The following is an 18,719-nucleotide window of genomic DNA, read 5'->3' on the forward strand; positions in this document are numbered from 1 at the left end:
TGGGGATTGAATTCCAACCTAATGTGCTACCAAAGACCAGACGTGTGGAGTTAATGTCTCTGTAATAGTAAGTTAATATCAATTGGTAATAAGACGCTCAAAAATATAATATTTAAAACGTTAATCAATTCATGATGGTGTCATTGTGGAACGGGATGAACGTTTTTGTATGAAAATCTTGTCAAAGTAGGCTATATATTTAATCTCTTTGGCTATTACTGCTTATGCCTACTTATTTGTGAACCAATAATATAAAAGAACACTTTAAGACAATAAAAAATATAAAACATCGAATACGTTTCCAAGATTACCTACGAAATAGTCCAGTGGTTTCCAATCAGTGGTTCGCAGAAGTCAAAACATAGTCCGCGAAATTCAAAATTTAGCAGGCAATGAGCTTTTCCAAAGTAAATGATTTTAGCCTTGAGTAACAATATTAGTCCTACGATAGCCGAATTAGTGAAAAAATGCAAGCCCAGAAATTTAATTAATATAAAATTACATAAGTTTAACCTATATTATTATTATTATGCTCTGTTTTATGTATTATGTATCAAATCAAATCAAATCAAATAACTTTATTGTGGAACATAGGTTTAAAACATAGGTGTACATTGGGTAATTGTCCGCCATATTCCGGCCTCATGGCCATACAATATTATTAAAAAAAAAATAGTGGCTATTAATATTAACCATTAACATTAAATATTAAAACATTAACGGAGTCACTCATTTAAAGTCAATATATTAATTAATCATTTATCAGCATTTTTATCATTCAAAAATTCGTCAATTATATAATAGCATTTTTCTACAAGAAACTTATGAAGTGTATTTTTGAAAAAGTTTATATCAGTAATGGTACGTATCGGTAATGGCATGTTCTAATTGAGTATTTAATTAAAGTGTAAAATAAAAGTTTCAATTTGATTATTACAGTTTATTTTTATTATATAGTGGTGGCCTACATAGTGGTCCCTGCTAACAAGAATGACATAAAAACGTGACCCTCATCAAGAAAAGTTTGAGAACCCCTGGAATAGTCGAATAGCTGGAATTTCTTTCTGTAAAATGTAGAGCTGCATCGGATCAAACAATCTTCCGTATTTCCGTGCACCGTGAACACTGCGCAATCTCTATTGCCATTCGCCTGTCGCTATTACCTTGCTCCGTTGCTACTTTATTACTTTTTGTCAAAGCACTTTTACATAATGCACCTCTGTTACAATACTACAAGTCTGTATTGTAAGCTTTGTAAGTTAAAACCGTTTGGTGTTTCATCGTCATGCATACTTTATAGATGTAGGTTGATAGATGATTTGTATGTGTTACTATTTGACTATTGATGTCTTAAACAAAATCCTTACTTTTTTTATATGACGTGGCAAACGAGCATGCAATCCAACTGATGGTAAGTGGTAAAAAAGCTTAAAATTATTATATTACAAAAGGAAGTACATCTAAAACATAACCTATAACCATAGTAAAGAAAGAGTCTAATGCAGTAAAAGCCTTAATAGACATTGTAAACTGTTAAATCAAAAAATCTTTGATTTATTCATTGAAATCGCGGCCAACTAAGTATTTTAGTATACATAATCTATTTATAACGTATAGTGTAGCGATACAGTTAAGCCAGTTCGTTCACCAAAAGCCTTCGTTTACGTAACGCGTGACGTCCACCGCTGCCGCACCGTTCTGTTACAATTACTCAAAACAGAAATAGATCGCTCGATTGCAATGACGATATATATATATATATATATATATATAAGGTAGGATTAGGTAACTTCTGAGTTGTATTCGTTATGATCAACTATAGAACTTAGTAGTTCAACTCTTATATGTATATTACGCAACGACTATGCAACTATTACGCAATTTTTGAATTGGTAATGCCTTAAATTATTATCCTGTAAAAAAACTGTTTTAAATTGATAGCGTTGAAATTTGATTTAACACTTCTAAGTATTGATTTTATAAATATAGCATGCTTTGTATTTTACTTTAATTTAAAAGCAGTTGCAGTAATCATGCAGGATCTAATTATTATTTATAAATTATTTTACCTAAAATTACAGACTTGCGAAGTATACATAGCGTTGCTTTATCTGTAACAAACTTCAAAACTACTCGAGTCAACCTCAAGTCTGGAGCGTAGCGAAACAAAGTCTATGAGTGTACCAATAGATATGTTACCACCCCTCAGTTAGTTGACGAAATTAAAAATAGAGATACAATTACAAATTTCTGAAGATATTATGTATATTTTAATTAATTAATTTAGTTACTAAGATTAAGAATTATTAAGAATAAAAAAGAATATTTATTTAAGAACGAAGAACCTATTCGGATACACAGCTACCATAAGTTTAAGAATTAACTTATTCATTAAATGTGTATTAACCGTGTGTATTTTAAACGTTCCAGCGCTGTGCAATGGCAGTGCGGTGATGGCGGATGGCGCGGGCGCGGGCGCGGCGGCGAGCGGCGCGGAGGCGGGCGCGTGCGCGGGCGAGTGCGCGGCGCGCGGCGCGGCGCTCGAGCGCGCGTACGTGCACGACGTGTACGAGCAGGCGGGGGAGGACGACGAGGCGCCGCGCGCGCCCGCCCCCGCTGTACGCTCGTTTCTCAGCGATCTCGATCCGGGGAGCCTTGTTTGTGACGTTGGTGAGTGTCTTGCTTTGCTGTCCCTGTAGTTCCGGGACCAGAATACCGCCACGGTAACCCTACGATTTACACAAGCTTGCTATCCCCACGGCATAGCTTACCTTTTAAATTTAGTATAGCGTACCTTTTAAAGGTTCCCACTCGTCAAAAAAATAAGTCTCTTTTGTACTGTATTTAGGGAACAAATCTATATAATAGGTCTATGGTCGTTATATTTGCTAAATTCACAAGGTTACATCTAATTGAAAAAATATTTAAAAACATAAATGGTAAAAATATTCACACTACAAAATATTAACAATACCTTATGTAACGGTAAAGTTTAATTTATTAACGTATTATTTTATGACGGCATATTTTCCAAACTATTAAACACAGACCTTAAGGTCTGTGCTGTTAAGTTTTTAAATAACTAGATTGCAACTTCAGAAATGTATGATTTAAAAATAATAATGTCACACACACATTATGACAATGGATGATAGTGTAAGCTAAACCACATATATAGGTATGTAAAAACATCATAATTTCCACGCACCGGAATAAAATAAGAAATGGCTATTTTATTCTACAAAATACTAAGAATATAAAAAATATTAAAAGAAAGATTTGCAACAAAAATTTCATAGGTTTTCTTTGTAAAAAGAACACCTAGGTAAGTGTAAGTTCTAATTACGTACTATACCTAGAAAATTTCAGTCGTAACAATACTAATAAAAGGAAACACTTTCATATTCATTACATTAAGTTCTCAGAATCAAACATGCAAATGGAACGCGATACTAACTTTTGCATTGAAACCTAGGCACGCTAGTAAATTAAATTCCAATGTAAAAAGCGTTAATTAGCGAGCACAATTGCGTGATAGATCGCTCGCAACATTGAAGACAAATTATGTACGCGAATACAAATAGAATTACACTTGCCAATGAGTTTTTCTTAATTCGCAAAACCTTGTTTGCTATTCTTATAATAGGAACTATCATTATATCTATGTATAGCATGCATCTGATGGTTAGTGGTCACTGCTGCTAATGGCCATGCCATATACCTATAACAGGAGTTCTGCTTGAAGTCGATCACAGGTACCTTGCCACTCCTAAAGACTAAGATGATCTCATAAGCCAGCCACCGTCCACGCCTCTCCACCGAAACAAACTACAAACTACTTAACGCTACTACATAGAAATAGGCGTGACAGTCATGACACCTAAAGGTAATGACCTAAACTTCTGCAGTAGCAAAAAGTAAAAAACCTTAAAACAAATATTTAGTTTAAATGTCGTGAACCGGGTATAGACCCCGGGATGATTGTCGCATTGATATCTCAACCAAAAAAACTTGCAATTCATTCATTACTCTGTATATCGTTTCTATGAAACACATTATGACCAGTTTTGTATTATATATCTCATTCACACTTCACTCAAGAGATAACTTAAAATTGGGATTACAAACCATACTAAAACAAGCTATATTTACGAATAAAAACACTTTTTAAAATTCATCTTTACATCTTTTTCACAAGACAAGGTCTTTAATTTAAAAGTCGTCGGTTTTGTAAAATATTCGGGGGCGTGCATAAAGGACTGTCTGCCCACACAAGCTTGTAAAATATGTAACATCAAGAGATAATTAGCAATTCAATGGTAGATTCGCCGAGGTAAATGTCAGGATGTGGGCGGCCCTCTGTCCTGCCCGTTAATTTGAACACAACCTTGCAATGAACTTCAAGAAGTCAGTAGGATTGTACTTTTGGAGTTTTCGCCAGGGGATGAATAGTTCAGTGGCCCATACAATTTCCAAGTTCTGACACTATCCGCTAGGGGCGCTGATCGGAGATAGTATGGGCAAATATGTAAACAAATACCAAAACAGTCATATTTGTCAAAACGTAAAAACTCATGGTAAGGGTACTGGTGCGATCTATAACGTAATGTATCTAAATCCATTTTTGGCTATTACTTCAATATTAAGTATTAGTATAAATAAGTAACGCTGTGGATTTAGTGAACAAATAAACTAATAAATCTCCAAAACCATTTTCTAAAATGAGACGAAATGAATCACCGTCCATTTTTGTAAAGTTGTCTTATTTGAGAATACTATAGATGCATAGATGTATTACTAAAATATCATTGTATATATGCATATAAATTTATATCTTTTTATATTCGGTGTGATGTCGTGCATAGGGTGTGCACAGTATAAATCTTTCAGACTTATGAACTTGAATATGATTAAGTACGGGATTCTATAAAATTATAATGCCCATGTCATCACAGAATTATCTGAATATTTCTAAGTCTTGGCTTTAGTAGACTTTCCAATAAATGTGCCCGTTGTCGTGTTGTGTTTTGTACAAAAACACTATTTGTCACTTCGATAAATGTAAATAAAGAGCAGATTCAACATGAAGGTATTAAAACCTTGCATTTGATTGTAAAAGTCGATTATAATTTCAATCGACATACCCTTGACATGTTGTACCAAATTGAATACAACACATGTAGCCTCCATTTGCCTCCATTATCCATTATAGGTAATGTTTTAGTTTAAAACAAAATGGTGTCTTTACCGAAGGCGGAAGGCGCACTTAAGGCTTTTAAAGAACTCGAAACTTTTGTTACCGCAGTACAATCGAGCACCGTGAAACAAAATCTGAGATGAGAGTGGTTCTATGGATAGTATGTACTATATATAGGACTGGGGTGGGATTCGTCGCAATTGAGCTATTTATGTCCCCGTTTATTGGTATATATAGAAGCTATCGCAAATTTCAAATTAGGTTGGTAGAGCTGTTTGGTGCCATTGCAGCTGCCATCACACTTATTTGTGCCTCATGATACGAGTAGTACTATGTCTGATGCTGGTTTTTAACCGTCAAGTTCTCAAGTCCTTAGGAGACTGTTATTCTGTCCCTGTAGTCCTGGGAATAGAATAGGGCTACGGTATCCCCTGCCTGTCGTAAGAGGCAACTAAAAGGGGGTTGCGGGCGGCAAGAGTGGGAGCTCGAATCGTCTAGCAAGCAACCCCGGGAAGGACGACGGTATGTGTAGTCGCATACCGTCGTAAACACCAGATGGTGTGGTCCCCCCAGGGCAGACCCCGATCTTGGCATCGCGCTTGGAAGACTCCGGTTGTGTTCCCCCGGAGATCCCGGAGTTCTCGTCCAAACGCTGAGGACGGTCACCTTGGGGGGTTAGTGCGGTAAAAAACCCACATAACCCGGCGTCGCTCCTACGTCGTCGGGTACCTTTTGAAGGTTCCCCCCTCGTAAACAAAAAAAAGGAAAGTGTTATTCTATTTGAAATTAGTGTGAGGTGCTTACATTGTAAGTTCGCCCCCGTGGTTTGCACTGACTTAAAACATAGAGCATATTTTACATAGTGCTGTAATATTGTAATCATCAATAAAAATGTTCAGTGGGTATAAAGAAGTAATCACCTACAAAGTTGATCATACACATTGTCATATTTATTTCGTATTTACATCTTTATCCATTTATAGGAACCTTTTTTCAAGCGCGCTTGTCCTACTTGCTAATAGATGGCGTTGTCTGCACTAGAACGTTGTCTAGAGATTCCATTTTTAAGGTCAATTTTGTTCAAATAACGTAGGTCGTAGACAAAACTAGCGCATTACGTTCTTTAGTAAGAAATATTTTCACATTGAGTCATCCCCTTTGGACATAATTTAAACGATGTTTTATTTTATTATTAGAAAGCGTAGGTTGCTACTCAAAGGTCATAGTTGATACTCGGAATTTAGCTATTAAAAGAGGATTATTAAGATAGCACATTTAGATAACTTTTCCGACCTGACCTGACGATGACATATGTGTTGCCATTCCTGAAACGTAAGAAATGCATCACGCTAGAAATACACGTTCCCAAAGTTCTTTTTGACGTTTTACCGAACATAAATGTTCAACTTTGTAGCCGACACCATCCAAATATAAGGGAATTGTATTAGTTTTTTCTTTCGATACACAATATTTGCTCAATTTTATGACAACCACTTACTTAGTACGATCACGGATTTACCAAACAGGCTGACCGACTTTTGCATTTAAGATATTAGGTACCTGAGGATAAAATGCCGTCGGGGAATATACTTGTAATTCTAGAAATACCAGTAATTCTGTTCCCCGGGCACGGTATGCGGCCCTGTGTAGATGACGCGTTCTGCCCACCTACATAAATGCCGATCTAGCCGCTGGGTATGCTTTTTACATGTGCGACTTGCGACACGTTTTTCGGTGCGATTTTAATATTTGCAATAGAATTCTTCAAAATTTTGTACTAAACGCTTCTTTGCTAGTTAACCCTAGATGATATAATTGAAGTTGATGATAACCTTGTTGCCTGATATTTCCCGAATATATTATTAGCATGAAAAATGTATACTTATTGTTTTTATTAAAAGGAAATCAATCAACACTGTGTCCCAGTAAATAGCTATATTATGTCTCAGTAAAACTGTAGATATAATAGTATGTGCACAATTTATTCATCAAACAGTTTTTATCGATGTGTAACGCATCGTGTTAATATGTTCACTAAATTATAAACTTTAAATGTACAATATTTATAAGGAATATATTTAGCGTAGAGAGTCACAATCCGCGGTGTTGGAAGCGTACTTTAACGCCTACAACGTTTATTTTGTCTCAAATAGAAAAGCTCTCCCTATTATTTTAATCCAAGCTCATCTTCCACCACAAAATCTGATATTTTCTAACAATTTCGAATGTTACTCCCACGCTTGGTATTAAGAAACGTGATAGATGAAACAATGTAAAATGAAATGTTAGAAAATTCTATGAATAAGTTGTATCTTTTCTCTACATATATAATATATTATATACGGTATATGTTACATAATAAATACTCCTAATTTAAATGAAATTGCTGGAATAAACCTAGGCATACTCCTACACATTGGCGACTACTACATAATTATTTGACGATAATTATTATTGATGTGCACTGTCGATAATGATCACATAACATTATTATCTTTGAATATGCTGCAAGTTCATTGTCTCCTGGTTGTATTAAAAAATTAAAAGCACAACTTATGACATCATTTTTTCTATAAAAATCATATTATAAGCTTTCGTAGAGCTTCTACGAAAGTGCTACGAGTACGTATGCCGTTGGTTATTGTATAAAATAATAAGTTCAATCAAATCAAATCAAATCATTTTTTTTTATTCAAAATAGGTTCTTTACAGAGCACTTTTTGAATGTCAATACAACTAACACCACTTCAAAAGCTGTTTCGTTATGGAGAAGAAGCGGCGAAAGAAACTCCATAACACACATCTTTAAAAAAAAAATGTTTTTGACAGTGTTAACTTAACGTAATGGTACATGTGGAGCTAGAGCTAATTCAGACCACACCGTTTTGTCAGTCAAATAATCACTTACTTTATAGTACGCTTTTTTACATAGCGTTAGTTTAACGACATGTTTGAACTTTTTTTCTGTGAGATTCAAAATGTGGTCGGGTATTTTATTGTAGTAGCGAATACAGTTGCCCATAAAAGATCTAGCCACCTTACATAATCTATGTTTAGGAATTGCTAATTTATTTCTATTTCTGGTATTAAAGTTATGGTGGTTACTATTTTTTTCAAACATATCAGTGTGTTTTCTTACATACATAATATTTTCATAAATGTATTGACTATGCACCGTCAAATTCTTTTTATAATTACCCAAGTACATGTATTATCAATACCGTATATACAATGTTCAATTTTAGGGAAAACTTGTTTCTTTTTTAATTGTACATGAAAGAACGTTACCAAACTAAAACCCACAGATTGCCTCATGATTTCTAAAGGTTTCTTTCTATTCCTCCTTATTCATAACTTCTAACCTTTCTTATTAATTTTATTCTAATAAATATAATGCTTTCATAATAATTAAGTTTAATTCGACCTATGGACTCAGTACAAACTGAAACCAACCAAATCACACGCCCACAGTTATAATATCAAGTTAGCGCGCAGTTTATCCTTAATAACCTCTTTCATGTAATAAATACCGACTTAAAGGTCAGATATAATGTGAAACTTCTAGGTGTTCTTAAAAATCCACAAATCTCTTTTTACATTACAGCAGCAGAGTTAGACGCTACTATGTTCTGGTTAAAACTAATAATAGAATTTTAAACACACGATACGTTTAAACTTAGTCCTCAGGGTTAAGTTATGTAATTATTTATTAATCTGTGGTTATGTATCTGATGACAGACTTCAGACTGTAGTCTGAAGTCAGTGTTGAAGTGTACTCCAATTCTATTTAGAGTTAGTTGTAGATTTCTATGAGTTGCAAATTTGGCCCAGAGGTTCTGAAGTTAACATTAAGAAAGGAATTTCGAAAACTCCTCCCTAGCGGAGGGAAATTTAGGTTGAAATTTAGCACCACTTTATGTTGTAAAATTTACGCGTACGTAGTCGCGTGTAAAAGATAATCATAATATATCTTTAAATATTTGGATATATTTTTGTTTTACTTCCAATTTGTTGTGTTTGTTCTTGTACATACATATATTTTAAGCAATTTATTTATTTCCAGGCTGCGGCAACGGCAAGTACCTGAGCGTCAATCCGTCCGTATTCGCGGTGGGCGGGGACCGATGCACGCGCCTCGCCGCCCACGCCCATCATCACAACAACGAGGTAACTGACCACTGATATAACGGTAGAAGGTTCATTCAACTTTTTCGGCCTTATAACAGAGATATTATGTTGCTGTGTTCTGATTTGAAGGAAAAGATAATGCAATAATTGGCCAAGTGCGAATCGAACTCCACGAAATTTTCATTTATTTTTTGTATTCGTTCTCATAGCACCCATAGAAGATAAGCATTGAAAAAAAATATTTGTTTACCTATTTCGGTTTAGAGGATAAAGCGAAAAACTTCTGGAAATAGCCATTTCTCATATGACGTCCCCCATTTATTTTCAAGTTTTTTTATTTTTCGTACCTATATGTTGTTATAACTGCCTCCGTTATACATGAAAATTTCAAGTGTCTATACATTACGGTCCAAGAGATAGAGCCATGTGAGTGTGACAGACGGACAGACAGGAGGCTTAGTAATAGGTTTCCGTTTTTACCCACTGCCAAGAAAGGTTTAGCTTGAAGGGAAGGCTTGCATTTGTTACCCTTTGAGTACAGAACCCTAAAAACAAATCACTTTTCCCTACATATTTAATGCCATTACATAAACAACAATTTCAATTAACCATATTTCAGGTAAATCTACACAATGAACGCAAGTATATAATCTCGTTTAATCTATCCATTCGAGTATAACCCGCTACTTATGCAACAAGAAACCTTACTAAAACCATTGCATAGCTGATTGTTTTATAGTAGCCGAGTTTAAAACGTAATTTCCTATATGAACGTAAAATATCCCTTCTATCTATTATTACGAAAACGTGGATTCGGCTGAACTATTTATCTAGTGGCCAAGTGGTCAGTGGCTCTAAATGACGTCTATAATAAACTTGGAATAGAGCAGGAGTTACTTTTAGACTACTGCGTTGCTACCGTTGAAAAGTTGAAACACCTCACAAGTTTCATTTCATTTTATAAGTCTGCCTTACGACTCCCTTCAAAGCGGAACACAGTAGCAGTAGTTAGGTAGGTATAAGGATGAAAAACGTGTAGCAATGTCGCAAAAGTTTTTCTAAAAATACATCTGGTACATAGAAAGAAGATTAACACAACCTACATCTTTTCAAGACACCAACTATGATACTTACTTATACTACTAAGTATATCTTTTTTTTTAACACACCCATTCCAAAATTACATTTTGTAAAGTTGGTAATGAATTTATATTGCTTCTTTACTCATATTTATATTATTATTTGTGTTATAATGAAATGATAATTTATATGTGTGTGTGTGCTGATATATAAATTTTGCACGCCCAATGTGGTAGAACATAAGGTACTCGATTTAAATTTAAGATACTTATAAATTACTTTGTTCTAGGAAATAAATTATTTGATTTGATTTGTGTTTCACGCCACAAGAAACCTTAAACTTAGAATAATTAATAGGTTTAAATATCAATTTAATATTATACCTTCCAACCAGGTGGTAGTATGCGACAACCTGTGCTTACCGTTCCGCGATGAGTCCTTCGACGCGGTGCTCTCCATCGCGGTGATCCACCACTTCGCGACGGTGGAGCGCCGCGCGATGGCGCTGCGGGAACTCGCCAGAGTCACTCGGATCGGTGGTCGCTTGCTGCTGACCGTCTGGGCCATGGAGCACGAGGGACGGAACTTTCATTCACAGGTTAGGAACTAAACTTTTTTGAATAACTAGCTTTTACGGGCAAAATACTTGCAGTTAGAGGTTTTTTTATATCCCTCGGGAAGGGATTCTTTTATCGGGCTAACTGTACCTTGTCTTTTTCGAAACCACGACAACGTGTGTACAAAATTTCACGACAGTCAGTTATGTAATGAATGCGTGGAAAGATTAGCACACCAACAAAATCATATTCGCATTTATTATATTAGTTAGGATTCACGAAAGACATTGATTAACTTTCACGGTTTTATTCCAATTGTGTTATACATGTGCAATTATTCAATATTATTAACACGTTATTGTAGGAAATACTCAAGTACATCCTGAAAATATATTAGCTTTTCAAGGAAGACTTAGATTAACACGATTGACACTATTTACGTTACCAATGTTGCGCATAAGAGAATTTTTAAAAGTAAATTCTTATATAAGAACAAAAAAAGTAAATTCAAATATAACCATTGTCCATACATTACGTGAGCTGTCCATATGGACAGCTCACGTAATGTATGAATGTATGAATGTATAGCCGATTAGTTATTATTGCAAAAGTATCAACTTCTAGATAAATATATATCTTTTTAATTTTTGTGATATTTAAAGATATTAAAGCAGATTATAAATTTTCAGGACGTATTAATCCCCTGGCATCGACCTGCAACGCTCTGTCCACCAACGCCGGCACCCCGATTTCTTTCTGTCGACAATGATCAGTAAGTACATTAGTCTTAACATTTGCAAATTGCCTTGTATTATAATTACTAACTGTGTGCTATAATCAACTCTCAACGCATACAGGAACCACGTGTCAAAATTATACTTACATATTTTCTCGGTTTTCCAGCATTTCAGAGCCATGGAAAAGCCGGGACGGTTCCCCAGGTTCATCGTCCCTTTCGTCGCCCAATGAAACTTGTTACTCATTCGTACGGCGAGCTCTTCAGCGGCTCGCTGGCCGTCGCTCATTTCTGCCCTCCTGGGGGCTAAATACGAGGGTGACGCCGAGACCTTGCGTCCGACCAGAACCACCAGCCGCAGACCTCCCTATCGAGTTAAGACGTCTGGACGAAGTCCTCCCACCTAGACTCGTCTCGCAACCCTCCGAGTCGTCGACTCTTAAATCACGAAGCTTAACCGATATCGCAGATATAGAACGGCGGGCACTTGTACGATCGCGATCTAGCCTTCCAAGCCTTGGAGGAGATGACAACGAACCACCTCCACAAGAACCTCCGCCAACTGTAGCCGCTGAACAACGCAAAAAACCTAAATTAGTTAAACAAAAGAAGTCAATAAACGAGGACGACGCAGAAGAAGATCTCGATAAACCAACTGATATGAAGAGTATGGTAGAAGAAATGCCCAATTTCAAAATACACACATTAAGAATGCAGTCAAAGAAACCAGGTGTCTTCAAACAAACATCGCTAAACGAAGAATTAATGTCAGCGGAAAGATTACGAGAAAAAGAGCGGTTAAGAAAGAATATCCAAAAACAAGCATCGCTAAATGAGGAATATTTATACCGCAGACCGGGCGCATTAGACTCAATACGTGACTCAATTTTCTCTACGTCGGCTACAACTGCCAAGAAATTTCAGTCCCTCAAAAACGGCCTCACTAGTAAGTTCAAAACGTCAACAACGAATATAGATAAAGTGACTGTATTTGTCAGAATGCTCCAGGGCTGGAAGAGCCATGGACCAGTACCAGAAGTTCCTACGCCGAGCGACAATAATGCAAATAATGACAAAAATTATCCAGAAAGACGACATTCCAGAGAAGATGGTTCAGATTCTTCTAAAGATAGTAGTCTTCAAAGTGATACTAGTGTGGATTCAGAAGATAGTTTCGCTTCAGTAATATACGTACCAAAAGCAGACGGTTCGGGAGATCCCTTATCACCTACACCATTATCTCCGGGGCCTACGTCACCTAGATTGAAAGTCTCTTCAGTACCAACGTCACCTAGGATGAAAAGTTCACCGGGGCTACCTTCGCCCAGGATAAAACAGGCCTTTCCATTAATCAGACCACCTTCATCGCCTAACGCAGTACAAACGCCGGGATCAGTCAATAAAATACTTGTAACTCAGTATAGTTTGAAAAATTACTCTACGACCAATGCTACGTCAACATCACCAATTAAGCCTCAGTCAAAGAGTCAACCAAATTCCCCACCAAAAGAGTCAGAGGAAATTGTGATTCAAGCCGAACCACCACCACCACCACCACCACCACCACTAATTAATAAAACTATTCCTATAGATATATTCGAAGAAATAGATCCAATACCACCAATTAAGGAAGAAGAGGAAACACCCACAGAAATAACAAAAGAACTAATTGCCGAAATAAATAAAGATATTGAAGAAATACATAAGCTTACAGCCGAAACAAACGATTTAAAACCCCGTGTAATACAAGATGTCAAACCTTATCCTAAGATAACTTTACAAACAGTCGCTGAGCTGCCAGAGATCCCACAATTTAAGCCCAAAGATTCTAACAAGTCATCAACAGATACTCTCGATTCTAGAAGCGCAGAGAGAAAAAGAAAAGAAAGAATACGCCAAATAAAAGAGATGCTTAACAAAGGAATACCTCCAATAAATTATAGCAGGAGACAACCTTTCCCGATTGTACGTGGTACTAACAAATCTGAACCCATTGCTAAGACTCACCCTAAACTAATGTCTTTGGAACTATTTAATCCGGCAACAGATGATATGGATAGCGATTCGAGTGGCGTGTCCTCACCAGATTCAGTGGATAGTGTCATTAGCGTCATTCCAGAAGAATTACGCAAAACTGCTATGGAAAAAGGTATACATTATTCAATATTCTTATTAGTATTCTTTTACATTGATAAATTTAAAAAATGAGATTAAATTTTCCAAAAACAAGATCAAGGTATGCAAGAACATTTCTATTTGCCAGCAAACTGCAAACTAGTCTCAACATTATGTATATAGGTAATCATATATGTATATTAACTAAGTTATGTATATCTACGATTATTCTTCTTTTAAACAAGAACAACATAGTAACATAAAATCTTACATGCCGCAAAAAACTTAGAATCGGTTGATTAGGCAATTTTTCTTTGTATCGTCTTATAAAAAAAATTAGATATCGTCAGTAAAATGAAACTAATACATATTACATTTTTACAATTCCAGACCTCCCGAATCCGACTAAGGAAGAAAAGAAAGAAGAAACAACAGCACCAGAAAAATCACCTTCGCCTTCACCTGCTGCTCCTCAAAGTCTAATCGAGGCCGTAGCCGAAGTAGCACATTCCTTGGATGAAACTTGCGAAACTGTCATTCAGTCCAGTCCAAGGTCTAAAAGAAAGCATCTTGAAAAAATAGAGAGCGCTGAAGCAATGGCTATTGTTCAAGGTGCTTCTAGCAGTAGCAGTAGCAGTAACTGGAGTCTTAATAAATTATCACCAGGCGATCTTCGGATATTAGAAGATAAGTCGCGATCACAATCTCACACCAGCTCTAGTGGAAGTTCATCGAGCTTAGAAAGACTTTCGCCTGGTCGTCGATCAAAAGATCGTTCACCAAAACAGGGCAGTACTAGTAATTCAACTTGGAGCCTAAACAGGTTATCTCCTAATCGACCTGAAGGAAGATCTCTTGACGAAAACCTGAGCAAGAGTCATCGGAGTCCAACAAGGTTACCGTACGACTCAATTTCAATATCCAGCACTGATTCAGAAAAATCTATTTCTAAATCAGAAAGTTTTAATAGAATACAAGCTAATGAACCGCTCGTGACGTGTAAATCAGATATGATTGCAAAAGAAGATGATTGGGTTGAAGAACAACAAGGTCAACATTTGAATGAATTCGCTGAAAAACTAAGCGAAAAATTGTTACAGGAAATTGATCAATACTCAAAGCGAATAAATGAAGAAGACTTTGATCTTCCCAGCAGTAGTAGCAGTGAAAAAAGTATTTCGCTCAGATTAAAAAGGGAAGAAGAAGATCGGAATACGCAAAAAATATTAGATGAGTTATCAGATAGCTTACAACATCTGGAAGAGCCTTTCAAAAAGAACAACGATACTCATGCGGATAAAGCAAATGATAAAAATGCATTTGTATCTATACACGACACGCATGAGACTGACATCAACAAACTGTTTCCAAAATGCGGCTCCAAGACTAAAAGCAAAAAGAAGTCTAAGGATGTGAATCCAGTAATTTTAAAGTTTAGAGAATTAAAGAAATCCATGAAAGTTACTAGCGATGAGGACATATACCTCAACAATTGTGCCAACATTCAATATAACGTAAAACCAATCATTGATGATAAATTACCTGACGTAGACACGAAAAACTCGGACGAGGACAGCGCCATATCTTCGAGCAATGGAAATCCAGAAATTACTATCGATTCTGGTAATTACGACACAAGCCAGTCTCTTGAAACCGGTTATTCCTTAGAATCAGAAATCAGCGTTGATTCCCTCTGTACAAGCACCGACAAACGATCTTCACTCAAAGTTGGTCAGTCTACCGATTCAAGTGACTTAGATAAAATGGAAATAAGTCCGGAATCGATAACTTCAAGATCCAGCACGAGCACAGCACCGTTAAAGTCTGGTTTTTCTATCGAATCCAGCGACACGTCCGCCGGCAGCGATTGGAGCAGGCGAGACAAGACAGGCAGCACAGCTTCCTTAGGGTGCGCTAGTTTAGCATCATTACCATCTTGCAGCGAATGCTCAAAGGATAGGAAACTGTTAGATACTCGTTCCTGTTCAGAGGAAACTGCGACGATTCCTGCAGTACCAGCTCGCGCGATACCACACGCTCCACTGCTGCCCTCCCTGAGCGACGGCTCCGACAGCCTACCATCCGAGGGCGGTGCCGTCACCTACCACAGATACTACCACGTTTTCAAACGAGGCGAACTCGATCAACTCATCGAGAAGTACGTTGAAAGTCTACACGTAGTATCCTCTTACTACGACCAGGCCAGTTGGTGTGTTATAGCAGAAAAAGTGCAAGTATGGACTATTTAAATGCGTTCCATTCTTTGGTTTATTTTTAGTTCGTTGGCCTTAAAGTAATTATGCAGCATCGACTAATTTTACAGACGAACTCCTGATGTGTTTGGCGAATGAACAATGATTTTGAAATGGACATTTGATAAGTGCAGTTAGTAAATTCAAGTGACCTTCTTGACAAACTCTAGTGAGTGTTAAGGATATACGGGAACTGGGTTTTGAATGAAACCCTATGCAAATGGCCAAAAGCAAAGCTTTTGTTTTAACCTAATATATTATAGGTATTCTATATTGGATTAATAGCTGTTATCTTTAATGAAATCAAAATTACTCGCCCAAACGCAAGTTAATATTGCAACTGCGTTCCTTTTCACGGGCGTTTGGTATTCGATGCGAAAGTTAAACTCGCATGAAATCTAAGAGCTTTAAATAGAAATCAAATTAATATAATATATTATATACTTCTGTGGCTCAAGTATGATATAAGCTATTCATAGCTTATTTACTATTATATCCATCATTCATATATACTGTTGTATTATAAACTTACTGTAAACATTTACTGATATCTGGTTTATACCATTCTCCAAGACCAAATTAATTACAACTTACCAAATAGTTTTTTGATTATTAAAAATATAAATTATTCTATGACAATAACACGAATAGTATGGCATTCATTATATGATTTTAGAATAAAATATCTTCTAACGTAACTTACCTATTTACTGAACTCTGAAAACATGTGGTTTTGGATCATGGTATAAAGCTCCTTAGAACTCGATTAGTAGTTGAAAATGTAACTTTGTTTCAGTATTAATATTCAAGATGTTAAAATGAGCTGGCCTCGCTATTGAAATGAGTTTTTAATATGTACGGGTCCATGTAATGATCGCACACCGAAACATTAAATTTTGTATGTTTGATTCGTACTAAATCGGACCATTTAGTAGGTTAGAAGTATAGTCGACGTAGCGTCATAGCAAACATATGCCCTAGCCTATTTTATGATACTTGAAAGTACAAATACATACAAATTCCACTTGTTCAATACTCAAAAATGTATGTACAACGTACGTATCTATTAAGTCTACCTTGTAAATGATCGCCTTACAGAAAGGTGCCCATTCTTCTCTTCTGTATTTTCAACAAAAAATAAATAGTATCGTAATTCTTTCAATATAATTATTTGTACAAAAATAGGTTGCGTCATAATTTTCCCATATTTGTAATTTATTGTAAGTAAAAAATAACGAATTTTAAATTTCTTTTGTCAATGATTTATTAGTTCGTAACATAAGTATGTAGGTAAGTTAGGTAAATAAAGATATCGCGATGTTTGCAATCTTGGATTGATTATCGAAAATAACTGTAACTTATACAAATCATGGCATTATACCATAGTATTGAGAACAATAATAATGAAGATTGCTTTCGCGAAATATAATATTATTAATGTTGGAAATAATCGTTATCGTAATGTAAATAATTGCTATAAGTATATAAAGCTACTAGAATCTAATTATATAATCAAAAAACAAGTGAGATTACAATTAATTAGTATAGTGACGTGAACACGACCTGTATATTTATTTGTGGAAAATATAATGTACATTTAAACGAATCTCAAGAATATGTTACATTTAAATATACAGGGTTCGTAGTCAGCAGCGTCATAGGATAGTATATGCAATTAGATAAATACTACTGAAACTGTAGCTATTAGGAGAAGTAATATGTAAAATGCACAAGTAACAAACTTAATTTAACCTCTTACGTAAGTCTTCATTATAAGTCAGTACCACTGTCGATTTTAGCGTTTGGTATTTAGTGAACTGAGAGAAAATAAATAATTTCAATTACAGTTATACATATAGTTATAGTAAAACTTTGTTTATAACTTTATGAGTTTTGTATTTATATTATTATTATATCTTATACTTTAAAGATGCGGATCACGTAAATATTCGATAAAGACCTTCCATTTGGCACAAAAAACATGGTTAAAACTATTTTCCGATCTTTCTGTGTATTGTTTTATCCGGCTCAAAGGATCAAAATTAGTTGAATGCCATCAGTTCACTAAATTCACAAACGCGGAGAAACATTACGCAACACACTCCATTCATTATATATGCAATTAATTTAATAAGTTTTCTATACTAAAATATTAGTTTGGAAGTGTACGTGGGCCCAAGAGGCGTTAAATTAATTTAAAGTTGTGAAGTTTTGACGCATATCAGTGCTGGTTAAGTGTAGACAAAGTATAATTTTTCCTATTTTTGTATATCGCGAGTATTATTTCATATATTTCGAACAGGGTGTCACTGTTGGGTGAACGTTGAAAATTTGCACGTAGAGAAATAAAATAGATATTAAACTTATCTTATTCTCCAAGTGACCAAATCGACACCATATTGCGCGGTCGCTGACTGAATGTCAGTCAGAAATTTAATTGTAAACAATTTTTTCAATATCAACATTTCTGATTTTAGTTATTCAGTGAGCGAGTGTACAATATTTAAATTATATAGCTAATGATACAATATTCGAGCTGTATAATATCTAACTTCGCCGTAAAAATTTTACTTACAACATGTTATTTTAAGACGGATATCCGCTATGTAAATACGTATTTTGGATTGCTGAATTTCATGTTGGCTTGTCTGTGA

The 18,719-nt window shown here is 35.6% G+C and overlaps 1 protein-coding gene across 1 annotated transcript; it reads left to right on the plus strand.

Moving 5' to 3' along the window:
* The first annotated feature begins 2,192 nt into the window (after positions 1-2,192).
* fid (class I SAM-dependent methyltransferase fire dancer) lies at positions 2,193-18,389 on the plus strand. The gene is made up of 7 exons (XM_073089616.1): positions 2,193-2,208; positions 2,431-2,670; positions 9,261-9,364; positions 10,800-11,003; positions 11,652-11,734; positions 11,866-13,847; positions 14,204-18,389. The coding sequence occupies exons 1-7, from the start codon at positions 2,193-2,195 to the stop codon at positions 16,060-16,062; spliced, it is 4,488 nt and encodes a 1,495-aa protein (XP_072945717.1). The 3' UTR covers positions 16,063-18,389.
* The last annotated feature ends 330 nt before the right edge of the window (positions 18,390-18,719 follow it).

Source organism: Epargyreus clarus, unplaced genomic scaffold (assembly GCF_041222505.1).
Source record: "Epargyreus clarus isolate Ecla_fem2 unplaced genomic scaffold, WU_Ecla_fem_2.2 ptg000029l, whole genome shotgun sequence".
Lineage (NCBI taxonomy): Eukaryota > Metazoa > Arthropoda > Insecta > Lepidoptera > Hesperiidae > Epargyreus > Epargyreus clarus.

Bases quoted from the DNA above. Each gene is read 5' to 3' on its own strand.
- fid (XM_073089616.1), top strand. The intron at 11,735-11,865 runs GTAAGTACATTA...TCGGTTTTCCAG, and splicing joins CTTTCTGTCGACAATGATCA to CATTTCAGAGCCATGGAAAA. The intron at 13,848-14,203 runs GTATACATTATT...TTACAATTCCAG, and splicing joins CAAAACTGCTATGGAAAAAG to ACCTCCCGAATCCGACTAAG.